This window comes from Lepus europaeus, chromosome 20 (genome assembly GCF_033115175.1).
Source record: "Lepus europaeus isolate LE1 chromosome 20, mLepTim1.pri, whole genome shotgun sequence".
NCBI classification, from domain to species: Eukaryota; Metazoa; Chordata; class Mammalia; order Lagomorpha; family Leporidae; genus Lepus; species Lepus europaeus.
The window spans coordinates 51,997,988-52,012,016 of NC_084846.1; the positions used below are offsets into that span (position 1 = coordinate 51,997,988).

General features: G+C 42.1%; 1 protein-coding gene across 5 annotated transcripts in view; it reads right to left on the minus strand.

Moving 5' to 3' along the window:
• The window catches only part of DYNC1I1 (dynein cytoplasmic 1 intermediate chain 1), a 341,106-nt gene that overhangs the window by 308,588 nt on the left and 18,489 nt on the right, over nucleotides 1–14,029 (minus strand). For all 5 annotated transcript variants that reach the window (XM_062178067.1, XM_062178065.1, XM_062178066.1 and 2 more), the window contains exon 2: nucleotides 1,265–1,381. In XM_062178067.1, coding sequence (XP_062034051.1) covers nucleotides 1,265–1,372 — 108 coding nt within the window. In that variant the 5' untranslated portion in view covers nucleotides 1,373–1,381. The remainder of the gene's footprint in view (nucleotides 1–1,264; nucleotides 1,382–14,029) is intronic.

The window sequence follows — 14,029 nt, forward strand, 5'->3', positions numbered from 1 at the left end:
CCCAGGTCCCGCTGCTGCAAGCATTTGGGCAATGAACCAGCAGATGGAAGATATTTTCTCTCATCTCCTTGTCTAATAAATAAAATACATAAACTTTTAAAAACTCTCTTTCACCTGTAATTCCTAGCAATTCTGTGTCTTTCGCTATCCACTCACTGAACTGGGGGAGTTCTGCTTTCCCCTTAGGAACCGAGGATTCTTGCTTACCACGGAAAATACACAACACAGAAGAAATTGCAGGAGCTCCACTAGCTCCTTAGTTCTTGGGTGGGTTCTCTTGCTGATTGTAGAAACCCGAAGCATATAGGGCTCACTCACAAGTGAGAAGCTTAGATGTTCTGTTCAGTTTCCAGGTATCTGGGAATCTACACAAGAATGAGTTGTGTAGGAATGACCAAGCATGATGCTTTTATACTTTTTATACACAGAGCAGTAAATCTGTGAGACTGAGGAGTAGCTGGACTTGGGCAGTGACTTCTGGGGATGCTCCCAAGGTATGGGGAGCGGGTATATGGAAGCCAGCAGGAGCAAAGCCTTACTTCCAAGAGCTTGCCTCTGCAGGTTCTGGCAGCTCCAAGCCCCCAGCCCCCGTGTGATGATCACAGTTGATTTCTGGCCTTGCCATGCGATGGACATTGCTCCCAGAAGGACCCTGCGGCTTGTTGCGGGTAGAAAAAGACAAGCCAATGGCCTTTTCTGAGTTACAGTTCCTTGAGTGATTTCAGCTTGAAATAGTCAAGACAACACTTCAGCATATTCTGAGATGCACAGCCTTATCTCCTTCAGAACATGGAAATAAACTGGCAGCATTTTCCGTATCTCACCTAAAATGCTGTAGCTTTTCTTAAAACTAACGTTAAGTACTAGTGTTAAGTACTCACCGGATCCTAGCTGCTGCTGAGTGCTATACACGATTAACTGTCAATCTTCACAACTCCCCCAAGAAACACGTTACTGTTCCCATGATGAAGTACAGTCAGCCAAGGCACAGGCAGGTTAAGAAAGGTCGAATGTCTAACAGTAAAGAGGTCAAAGTTCTTTTCAAGTCTGGGGTGAAGCTGGAGTCTGGAGACCCCTGCAGACCATGTTGGGGGTGCCTGCCTGGCCCCCGCACTGCAATGACTCACTGTTCTGAGAATGTGGCTATACACTCCTTGTGTTCAGATATCATAAATGGTTCATGTAGGGGGCTCTGTGTAGTCGTTACAGTACCAGCCCCTCATATCCAAGGATTTTTCTTTTCCCCTTAACCTCTAGTACTCACCTCCTTCTTTTTCCTTTCCTCTTCCTTACGTTTCTTCTCTTCTCTAATCTGTGCTAAGCGCTGCTTTTTGCGTTCCAGTTCAGCTTTCAAGTCACTTTTGTCAGACATGGTGGTTGCCTTGGAGAAAAAGAGAAAAAAGGTTTTCCTTGGAGAAAAAGAGGAAAAGAGAAAAAATGTACTATCATTGTGAAAAGCATCCAAAATGAAATGCAGCTTGAAAATATAGCTTTCTGGTAATAATTGGCTGTACTATTTGGCCAATGTCAAAAAAATTAAGTTAGATCTGAACTGAGTCTATATAATTTTGGATCATTATCTACATAAATATCTGGGAGCCGGCACTGGATGTGGTAGTTAAGGCACCACTTGAGATTCTCACTTCCCAGATCAGAACAACTGGGTTGCAGTTCTGCCTCCACTTCCTACCCAGCTTCCTGGGAGGCAGCAGGTGTTGGCTCAAGTCCCTTGGTCCCTGCCACCCACATGGGAGATCTAGATTGTATTTGGAGCTTCTGCCTTTAGCCTGACCAGCTGTGCTTGTTGCAAGCACTTGGGGGAGAGAACCAATGTATAGAAGATCTCTCTTTGTCTGCCTTTCAAACAAATGAAAATAAATAAACACTTTTTTAAAAAATTTCAAAAGGAAGACAATATTATCATCTGGTCCAAAGGAGAACAGCAATTTAGTTTCAAGTAAGTAGTACATTTCCTGTACAAGTTTCTTAACAAACAAAATCATAAATAAGAGAATGGAGGAGGCATCATGACTTCCAATTTAGATGATAATGGAGCAAGAGAAATTCATGCCCTCACTGAGACAAGAAAATAGGCTGTCACAAACCCCAAGGGCTGTGCCCTGCGCAAATATCTGTGGACTCAATAAACATTCCTCTGCTGAGCTGGGTATGTGGAAATTTCATTTTGCCTAACATTATATGCATCAGCAAAGACAGCCACTGAAGACTTACATGTTAATCTTCTTTTTCTGCAAAACTCCTCCAGAACTGTCACAATTAATTTCATCTCCAATACAACCTGACTTCTATGCAACTGACATTTGCATACTGAAAGCAGTATTACTTATTTGGGTCAAAGTAAAGGGTGTTTAGAAACACATGAAAGGGGAGATAATACAGTGGCAAGTTGTTGGGAAAATATATCCAAATAAGATTGAATCTAACATTAATTGTGATGATAATGCTGTTATTGATGGTGCCAGAAACATTTTCAAACACAATAAGCTTGCAGAAGGCTCTTGCCAATCATTATTTATTGGCTCCTTTCATGTCCCAACTGGAAACTCTAAGACATGAAGAACATGTCCCAAATTCCTAAAATAAAGGGACAAAAGCAACAACCAATCACAAATGTCATAAGTATTCATTTGCATACTATTTATATGCAACTATGATAAATGTCCAATATATTCCTAAGTAGATGACAGTAATGAAAGGCAAATATTTTCCAATAGACAATAATGAACAATTCACAAACTTCCTATCATTGTCCTTAGACAAAGCTGCATCCACTCTAAGATTTTCAGACAAATACAGTCAAGAAATATACTGAGGGCCAGCGCCATGGCTCACTTGGTTAATCCCCCACCTGCGGTGCGGGCATCCCATATGGGTGCTGGGTTCTAGTCTCGGTTGCTCCTCTTCCAGTCCAGCTCTCTGCTGTGGCCCGGGAAGGCAGTGGAGGATGGCCCAAGTGCTTGGGCCCCTGCACCCGCATGGGAGACCAGGAAGAAGCACCTGGCTCCTGGCTTCGGATTGGCGCAGCGCCGGCCGTAATGGCCATTTGGGGGGTGAACCAATGGAAGGATGACCTTTCTCTCTGTCTCTCTCTCACTGTCTATAACTCTGCCTGTCAAATAAATTTTTAAAAAGTATACTGAATTCCTACTGTGCACATCCTACTCATAGTGTGATGGAAAAGACTCAGGAAATAATAATGATAAGGGTAGTGATTCTTCCCAACCATTCATGGTCATACCTGTCTTACTTTTCAACAAAATTTTCCTGAATATTTAATCCGTGCTGGGTATTTGACAAGGTATAGGGATATGAATGAAGATAAGCAAAATCAAATTCTTTCTTTCAAGGAAAGTGTAACTCATGTGGACATGTGGCTTGGCTGAAGCTATTTTCTGAGATATTAGCTTATTGATTATCCAGTAGCATTCCATTTAAATTAATCACCACACTTCATCACAATAATTCAAGTAGACCATTGTGATTATTAATCTTTTATTCTTTAATTAAGATAAAGTGAGCTCAGCAAAACCTGAGACTGCTTAGCCAGTATGTGACGCAATCTAAATTCAAGTTTGCCTGTGCTCAGATCTGATTTACTAACACTTGGAATCGCCAATGTACAAGTTCAGAGGGAATGCAGAGAAAATAATAAAGATCTGGCAGAATAGGCCAGAGTAATCAATCATCAGGAACAGGTGGAGTTTGAACTGGACATTGAACAATGTCATGAATTAGAGAAGGAAGGGAAGATTTGAATGTGCAAAAGTAACAGGAAGTTGGAATCAGTAGGTTGAATGCAACAGATGTGAATGAAACTGTCAAGAAATATAAGCTTTTCAGGAAACAATGGTGTGTGGAGGACACCTGCCTTGAAAAGACAAAACAGTTTTTCTGGATGCAATGGGTAATGGGCAATCATAGTGTTTTAAAAAGGAAAGTGACAAAATAAAAATGAAATTTGTCTAGACAATTCTTAGTCCTGCTTGCATAACATGTAAGAATAGATACTAGACATAAGACAAACTTCTGGGAAATGTGTGACAACATCTATCTGAATCAACTGTGCCTGCACTGGGCTGGGAGTTGACTACAGAATGTAGAGCACGTAGCCTGGAGGGAGCATAGCCAAGAAGGGGGACATGACTTCTGGGAGTCTTCAGATAAGGAAGCAAAAGAGGACAATTCAGCCACAATTTAACTTTGAGAGAGCAGAGAATGGCAATGAAACCCAGAATAGAAGGAAAAGAAGGGAATGATGAAAAAACTTCCAATGTGTCATAATTTGGGTATCAGGGAGGCTTTTGGGCAAAATGCATGAATGCAATACTACAGACATGATCATAGAGACTAGATAGGAACTGGAGCTGTGGAATGGAGTTTGGAGCCACCTACTTATGAAGAACTATTTAAATTTGGGTCACAAAGTCAAATTTCTATGAAGCCAGGTAGACAGCAAAAGAAAGCAGGGTAATGTCTGAGCCAGGCAGGCAGGAAGCGCCTTCCCGAGCAGACAGCTCTACCCAACTCCAGTGCAGGGTCCACATGAAGGCACATGGACTCAAGGAGTTAGATCCTCTCATTTTTTTTTTTTTTGTTAAGAGAACCTATGGAATTAGCAAAAGTGAAGTTTATCACTAAGATTCTGATTGCCAGTGACTGTCAACACCAATAGGTAAAATTCCTACCAGGAGAAATGTAAAATTTAGTTCTGGCTGGCATCTGAGAAGTTACACACACTCTTACCCAATGGGTGCCAATCTAACTGATGTGTTTGACATTTTTCCTGCTGCTGAAAATGGAATGTACAATCATGAAAATCATTGCTAAATCAATAATAGTGTCATCCTAAGGGAAAAGCAGACAGGGAAAGCTTCTTAAAAAACTCAGCTCTCCCTCTCCTTCACATTTCCCCCAGTTTATCAAGTGCCTGGCACAACTTCATATAGATTATTGTCATTAAGGAGCAAACCATTCTGTAAGGTCATCTTGAATGAGTTGTGATTTTTCTCAATCACAAGGGGAAGTAAGGTATATTTTGAGTACATTTCTAGAAGATGGAAAGGCCTTCTTACAATTGGTAAATGTGTCTGACAATGTTGATAATTTAAGTTGGTGTGTCTTGCCATAGAGCCAATATTTTAAAAATAAGGAACAAAAACACTGAGGTAACTTTAGAAAAGGATTATATTAACCATTGAGGTTTTAAATAATACCACTCACTCTGTAAATGCAGTAGAACTGCAGTGTTAAAAGACACAGCAATAGAGTGCCTTCCACTTATTGATTTTCAGGTCCATTCCAAAACAGTCGCTAAGTATCAACCGATGGGAGAATGAGAGGTCTCAAGAGAATGTCTCATAAAGGGTATGGCAAGTACACATCATTACAAATGAGTGATTCTTTACACATAGTGAAATGGCTTAACTAGCGGCATTAAACACAATGTCAGCACTGAACTCCACAGTCATTCCCCAGGGGCATGCCAGTCTGACCCACTAACCCCCCCAACACGTCGAGCAAAGCGAATGGAGAAGCAAAGCACCAGGTAGATGAGGTTGCATGAGTTCTAGAGATCCTGGTGGTTAATGCAGGGCACTGCAAAGACAAACCTGACGCTCTACGTCTGAGAAAGCAAGAGGCAGAGCACCCTGCTGCTTAATTATTGCTCCCTTACTCCAAACATATAAAAGGCAAGGGGTCAGCAAAATAAATCAAATCCACTCTGGCTCCTCCCTGCCTGATCATCCACGTGTTCTCCCATCCACCAGCTGCTTGCTGACGCTGACAGCTCAGTCTCAGCCCCAGCTACGTCCACTGATGCATTTTTGGGCTGCCTGCCAGGCATCCCTCCTAGTAGAGCCCCATTCTGAACCTTGTCCATTGGCATCTTCTTCGCCTCACTCTTTCAAGCCATCTTCACTGCCAAATCCACGCTTGTTATCCCCCTCCAATCCCCATGTCTTGGCTCTTGTTCTCCTGCAATCTCTCCAGCTTTGCTACCACTGAACACAACCCCATCTTACCCCACATTGTCTTGCCCAGCACATTGCATCCCTCCCCAAGGAGAAATCTCAAAACTCCAATCAGCCACTCCATTTATCTAACATTCCATCCACCTATCCACAGCACCTGTACTCATTTTCCAGTTTCAAATCCCTGCCCCTGCCTTTCCCTGTGTTCGGGGTTTGCCTTCGTTCTCTGTAAAGAGTTTCAACACACGTAATTCCCTTCAGCTTCCCAAAGACCCCCTACCTTGTTGACTTTGGCCTCAGCTCATCTAGGATTTCAGTAAACTGCCATCCTTTTGATCCAAATAAGTCAGTCAATATAAGGAAAGCACTTACAGTTGTGTCTGGCAAATATTAAAGACGCAAGAAAACTTACTTTTCCTCTTACTCCTTCTTTTCCTCTTCTCCCTCCTCCTCTTTTTCTTTTGTTACTATTAGTTTACCACACCACCAGTTCCACCCTAGTTCAGTAACCAAGTCATCACTCAGAGTTCACTACCATCATTTAGAAGGTGTAACTGTAGCAATTCCATGAGATGTATAGAATGCTTTAGGCCGGCGCCGCGGCTCACTAGGCTAATCCTCCGCCTTGCAGAGCCGGCACACCGGGTTCTAGTCCCGGTCGGGGCACCGATCCTGTCCCGGTTGCCCCTCTTCCAGGCCAGCTCTCTGCTGTGGCTAGGGAGTGCAGTGGAGGATGGCCCAAGTCCTTGGGTCCTGCACCCCATGGGAGACCAGGAGAAGCACCTGGCTCCTGCCATCGGAACAGCGCGGTGCGCCGGCCGCAGCGCGCTACCGCGGCGGCCATTGGAGGGTGAACCAACGGCAAAAGGAAGACCTTTCTCTCTGTCTCTCTCTCTCACTGTCCACTCTGCCTGTCAAAAAAAAAAAAAAAGAATGCTCCAGGCTTCACAGCTCTGTGTTCAGAATGAGGAGACCCAATTGGAGCTCTCAGAGTCCTGAAGGCATTTTAGAGAGAAAAAAAGTGCTTCTAGATTTAAACTGGTTAGACAGGTTGGAAGGCATACGAATTTAATAACAGTCAAATTATATAAATTCATTCATAATAGTCAAGCGATATTAATTCAATCGTAGTATAATACTCAAATTCTATAAATTCACTGAATTTAATAATAGTAAATTCCTCCCCACTTATCTACTGAACACAAGAATTACCCATCAGGCTGTTCTCAGTCAGCCTCCCCAACTTCACCTACTTTCTCCAGGATGGGTGCTGAATGGAGACAAAGCTTCTTCCCCCATTAGAAGTCAGTTGCAGGGAGCCAGGCTCCTGCTCCTCCATTTTAGAAATGGCTCCTGCTCCTAAGCCCCATAGAGCAAAAACTGGGGAATAGAGGAAAGGCAGGCAACATGTGACAAAACTGTGGACACCTAGGAGGGGGAAGCAAAAGTCAATTTCACATCTTCCCTTGCACCTCCGGAGTCTCCCTTGCATCTCACAACTACGTTTCTCATGTCCACACATACCTAGATAGAAAGGAAAATTTTCCTTTTTTTTTTAACTCAACAATGAGGTGTCACCTTGGCATGGTCTGGTTGGGTCTTGTTGAGAACCAAGTGACAGTGGACAAGGAAGGTTTAGCTCTATTTACACAGCTGCTGAGTAACAGTACCTCCCCAGGCTTAACTTTTGAACAATATAAACTTCTATTTCCTTTTCAGTTGTCGCTGAGTTGGCAGAAGTTTGAGATTCCATTCTAATGCTGGCATATACAAACGTATTTTTAAGCTTAAAGTCAGAATCCTCAGAGGTTTAAATCATTGCCCAGCTATTGCCAGACTCCTTGAAAAAAAAAAAAAAAAACACCTAGGAAGAAGTTCTCTTTTCCTGCCTGAAAACAATTGCCCTGTCGGTTCTTCACCATCAGCCATTGAACTTTTCATCTACCGCAAGGTACGTGTAAAGATTTGATCTTTCATGGCCCGATTTCACCTGTCTGTTTCGCACAAAATACAGCTGCTGCCTTCCACTTGGTTGGGAAGACAAGGGATGAGATGATCCATAACTGTCGGCCCATTTTGACTGCCGCATCTCGCAGTCAATACAAGGAGGGTTATAAAAGTCTCAGGAGCCAGTTGGCTGGTAACAGACACATGAGGGTCAGCTGCTAAATTTTTACAGCCCTCAGTATACTTTGAAAACAAAATTATCAACACACTCTGCCTCACAGTAGGACGACGGCCCAGCCTTGTTCTACTTACACTGTAGATAAGAGCAATTCTCAAACATTTTGGCCTCAGCACCCTTTATACTTCTAAAAACTAATTGTGACCTCAAAGAGTCTTTGTCCATATAGGTTATATCTGTTAACATGGGTCATGTCAAAATGGAAACAGAATTAGGTTTCTTTTAATAAGTAATTTTAAGCAAACTTATTTCTATTTTGCATAAAATTTTTATGGAAAAAATAACCATATCTTCCAAGACAAAAAAAATTAAGAAGAGTATAATTCTTTCACATTTTCATATCTTTTAAATGTCTAGTTTAACAGAAATCAATTGGATCCTCATAGCTGCTTGAACATTCAATTTGCTTTGATATGCTATTTTAGCTAAAGTATGTGAAGAAAATCTGGCCTCACACAGATATGTAATCTAAAAAAGAGGAGTATTTTAATTGTCTCTTCAGATAATTATGGGTATTCCTCAATTTTAAGCCAGAAGTCAATGAATAGCAGCTTCTTCAAGGCCAGTTGCTCCATGAATATGAAACCACATCAATCAATAAACCTTTTGTACTCCACAACATTAAAAATTCATTGATCTACCTTGAACTGTGACTCTTTTATCCATGGGTCATTTTATAATGTCATGTGTTGGTTATTTTTAAAATACCAAAAATTAGAAAATATTGAATTATGTACCCTTACAAAAAGGTTGACAGATCTCATTATATAAGTTTCAAAAATCAAATTTGATAATATCACTATCAATCCCTTCTGAAAGAAATCCATAGGTATTATAATGCTGGCAAGCTCAAAGGGGCAAATATACATAAGCCCAAAATTTTAATTTTTGCTTGAAAGTTCAAATGTCATCATTACTAACAAATAACGTCAGTTGTATTCTTGAAATGACAAGCTCGTGCCATTGGCTTTTCAGAATATGTCTGCCAAATACTGAAATCTGTCAGCTGTTCCTTCAAGCAAAAAAAAAAAAGTTTCAGAGAAGGAAGACAGTTGAGCTTGCAACTGAAGCTGCTGCACAACGCTCTTACTGCGGATACCCAGTGAACCATGTGGCAGAAGTGCCCCATGCTTTTCATACATACGTACTCTTCTACCGTAGGACATATACTTGAGGGTGGAGATTTAACATAACTAACCGTTGTTTCTGTGTCAAGCAGGAAATTCTTAGGTAAAACTGGGTTATTTATTTAAAGTGTGGCAGTGTAGCAACGAAGTTTGGTGCCACTGCTTGGATCTACACTAACATACACGATTTACCCATGACTGATTTTATACCATCACTGCAAATGTTAACACAGGGGAGATGGACATTTGAATATCATTAAGAAAACAGTTTTGACCTTACAGATCCCGAGTGTGTCTTTGGGCCCCTGGGGGTCCCCAAATTGCATTTGGACTTCACCTATTTCTAGTAAGATAGAGCTGGTTCAGAGACATTTACTTCACAAAATTTTGTTAGGTGTTGACGTAAGTCACCAAAACAGGGAGTTTGAGTTCTTTCTCTCAAGGAAACGAAAAAGTAAAAGACACAGCAGTAAACTCACTGAGCACAGAAAATTCAAGTTACATTCAAGAATCAGAAAAATAAAATGATTTAGGACTACAAGGAAGATCCGTATAACATACGGAAAACTGGGATTAGGGAAAAAAAGTGAGGCCTGGAAAAAAGCCATCAACAAACTACGTGTGAAAGATTTCTCACCTGCCAAGCCAGGCAACAAGGGAGGAACATAAATCAAGAGACCAGCTCTCACTCCCCTTCTCACCTGACCCCAAACAGATACACACAGGTTATAAAGTGAACTAAGACAGTTGTTATAAACTGTAGGATTCTTTGTGTGAAAATCTCCTATTCTTCGGTCCTTGGAGGTTTTCTTACACTGTCTTAGTGATTAAAATAATACATGTTCATTTCAGAACAAGCATATAATCTGGCACCAGCAAATAAGGAGAGTAAGACGCCAAGCATGCAACCATTAAGTGGAAGACTCATTAATCAAACACCAGATCTTCTTATTCCTGAACACTTCTATCAAATAATGCTTCCCTTAAATGTTCACTTATTCAAGATTTTACTCATTTTAATCCAAAGAAAGCTGTTAAACAAAAAGCCTTTAAGGTGGATCCTGATCAGGCTACTTCCATGCTAAGCATGCTATCACTCTCCATCACCACCTGGTGGCTAAACATGTAAATTGCATGGGAGAGCAGCCCTTCCCCACATCACCAAAGGGATCCTGGGTAGTCCTAAGCATTGCAAGAGTTCATCTACATAGAGAGGACCTATTTCTATCAGTAGAGAGCTACTGTGGGAAGCAAAACTATCCCAATACTTAACCCAAGATTTTAAGCATCTATGTTGATTTTTCTAGGCCCTCTCAATTTTATTCATGACAAGGACGTTCTTAGCTAGGAAATCAGACAGTATTTCTAACATTGAGCCTTTCATGTCAGTCTCATGGGATTTGTGAGATACACATAAAATCGTTTTGTCTGTGTGTTGTCTCTATAGGCCTACTTTTACTGATTCATGATTCCAAGCTGCCCAAATTGTACTGCTTATGCTGCAACTTGACTGTGGGCAATTGGACCACATTAAACAGTAGAGATTCTCAAGCATTTAGCTTAGAGGCCTGTTGTGCTAGAGAGAAAAATCAACCCATAGGGTATCTGCCCTTCATCAAGTGAACAGCGTGGAGATGAGAGCCCTTAAATCTTAAAGGACTCAAAAGCCATTGTCATCGTTGCCAAAAAGTTCTGAACATTTTTGTCTTATTTCTGACCCCTACAGTGCAGTCCACTAATTCAACAGTCTTCTATGTGGAAAAGGAATTGCTCCCCAATTAAGAGCCATCAGTCATTCAGGCCTTGGAGTATCTTCCCTAAGGAAGCACTCAGATGGTATCAAGAGTTCTTGGGAAATCAGAATTTCAAATAGAGTCCTTAAAAGAGTTATAAAACTAAAGAGGGAATAATTTGAACAACTAGAGGGCAGTATTTTGGAATTGGGTCTCTAAGAATTAGGGCAGAAGAAGAACAAAAACATAGAGACAGAAGGAAGGAGCCAGGAGCCCACTGGGCAATATCACAAGGGAAAACAGTGAAGAAGGAAGTGAGACCTTGCCAAAGGATCTTTCGGAAACATAAAACCTTTGGATGAAGTATATGGGAAAGATGGGACCTCTACCCAGGCCAGTCATCAGGCAGGGAAGTCAAACAAAGAAGGCTACACTATATTTTATATAACAGGAAATTATGGGCATGCTCCTATAGGTTCCAAAGCCTAGGAGAGGGAGTGGGAAGGAGCTTGTCAATCTACATGGACACTCAAGGAGCACGTGGGAAGGGGTGCTGCTCTGCAGAGTACCATACACGCTGCCTTTGCAATCCGCAAGGTGGTGCCTCGTCATCACACTGGGGCCAGAGTAGGCATCCAACAAACACTCTTGTTACATACATGATTTAAACATGGCCTCTCTGTGTTGCTTATTTGTTCCCAGCAGGCTAGGAGCATTGCTTCACTCACTACTCACCGGCCCTAAACACAAATTCTTACAGATCCCATGGCTTTTCGAAGGGCTCAATTAAGAATATTTCAGTCCATTACAGCGTGCCTGATTTGCACAACATGCAAAACTATTCACAACTTCTGCTTGTCATAGCCCTTCCTAGTGGCAACAAACGACCCTAACTGCTACTGCCCTCCAGCGATGCCCCACCCTGCTGCTGAAGGACATCTCAGACACAGAGGCGTCCTCTTCTCTTTGCTCCTCCCTAGAGTTCCCCAGCCACTTCCCTTCCAGGTGGTGACACCATGCTGCTGTCTCTGCACCTCCTCGTGCAACCCTCTCCGAGCACTGCCTGCCGAAGTCTTCTACTGTGTCGGCTGGCCATCTCCTGAGTCTGGGCTCTCCTTGATCAGCCCCCAAATCCTCAAACTCACCACACTTCACAGTCCGTCAGCAACCCTCCCAATCTGGCCACCTAGTATTTCCTGACCTGCCATCTCCTACCCACGTCCGCTTGCATAGCTCAGTGCCAGTCTTCATCATTGCCCCACTGACAAGGGCAATACTCTCCTAATTATCTTCCTCTCTCTACGCTGAACTTCCTCCCTGCTGACACAGTGTCTACTCCATGCAGGATGATCTTCTGTCACTCAAATCTGATGATATACACCCCTGCTTACCACACATGGATGACTCCCTTTTAGTTACAACCTGTGTCCAACTCCTTAACGGCGTGTAACATGCTAACTCCCAATTCTCTATCCGTATATCCCTACTCCCTGGCTCTCCTTTTACTGGCACACTCTAAGCAGTCTCCTGTCTTTGTACTTTTGCAGTTTCAGAAATGCTCTTCCTGCATTCATTACGCAGTGACTCCGATTCATCTGTTCATCTTAGCTCCATCGCACCCCCTCCAGAAGGCTTCCTAGGGTAGCAGAACAGAGGAAGAAAAATGCCTTTTCCTTCTACTCATGTTTATTGACTGGGATTCTTGCACAAAAGGTGGATTAGGGAGAAAACATCAGACAAATGTATTTAATATAAATTTTATCAGGCATGTGAACCTGCATAAGGAAATGAAGAAACAAGTCAACCTGAGTGTTTTCATAAAGACGTGATGAACAATGAAGAATCATGGGAAAATCCAACAGGACAGAAAGGTTATAGTAAGAGGAGCAAGGCAGGGGAAACTCAGCAGGGCCTGTTTGTCCAGATTTCTCTTTGTACCCCTACGTCTTCAGAGATAAGGATGCCAGTTTTCTGTGGGAACAGGTGGGGCACTCTCACTTCTTGTGCCCTGACCTGCTTCAAGGGAAGGGTCCATATCTATAGATGCTATTTCCCAAACTCCTTCAGCTTACAGTATTCCATATGCCAAAATGCTATGTTTTGGTGTAGGATGTCTTAAACCCCATGATAAGCCTGGGCCCAGCACCTCTCTAGTGTTCCCACAGTGCCCTGCGCATGGTCCTCCTGGAACATGCACCCCGATGCCTGGCGTATTCTGATTGTGCGATTTTCTCCTCCTGTTAAACCTGAAGCTCCTAAGGCAACATCCGCATTTCATTTAACTTCGCACCTCTAGGAGTCAGCAGTGAGTACTCAGCAGATGTCTCTGGAACAAATCATTTGATAGAAATGTGAGATTTTCCCCATTTTCACTAAAATTTTGGGTATTTCCTAGTGGGTTAGTGCACTATGCTTTTAAAAGACCAAAGTGAGAGAATGTCTTTATCGTGCAGCAAATCTTTATTGCCATGATGATGGGAAAATTCATTAAACTGTCTTTGACTGAATCACTACCACAGTGCATCCCTTGACATAATTTTTCCTGCCTTGTTTACCTTTTTAATTTTTCTTCTGACTCCAAAAGAATCATTTAGCCAAATCCATTCAAGTTATAATGGTCTGTTTCAACTAACAAACTCGGCAGTCTAGAATGTATTGCCCCAATGCCTTGAGGATAAATTATCACACTGCTAGTTGGGCTTTCTCTTTAAAATGCATATAAAAATAATGTGTGCTTTACAAACGAGCCACCTACTGTACTTGAAACTGTTTTCTCTGAGTTGCTAAGATGCTAAATGAGCACATCTAAAAATAAACGACTCAGGTGATATGGAAGACTGACCTATGAAATAACTGATAACAAGCAAATCCTTCGTCACAACTAGCTTTAGCTTTGCTTCTTACTCCTTGGCCTGCTGTCCTTCTAAAGGGGTGAGATTTTCTTTCTATGCAATGAAAAAATGCATGTTAACTGTTACATGAAGACAGCCC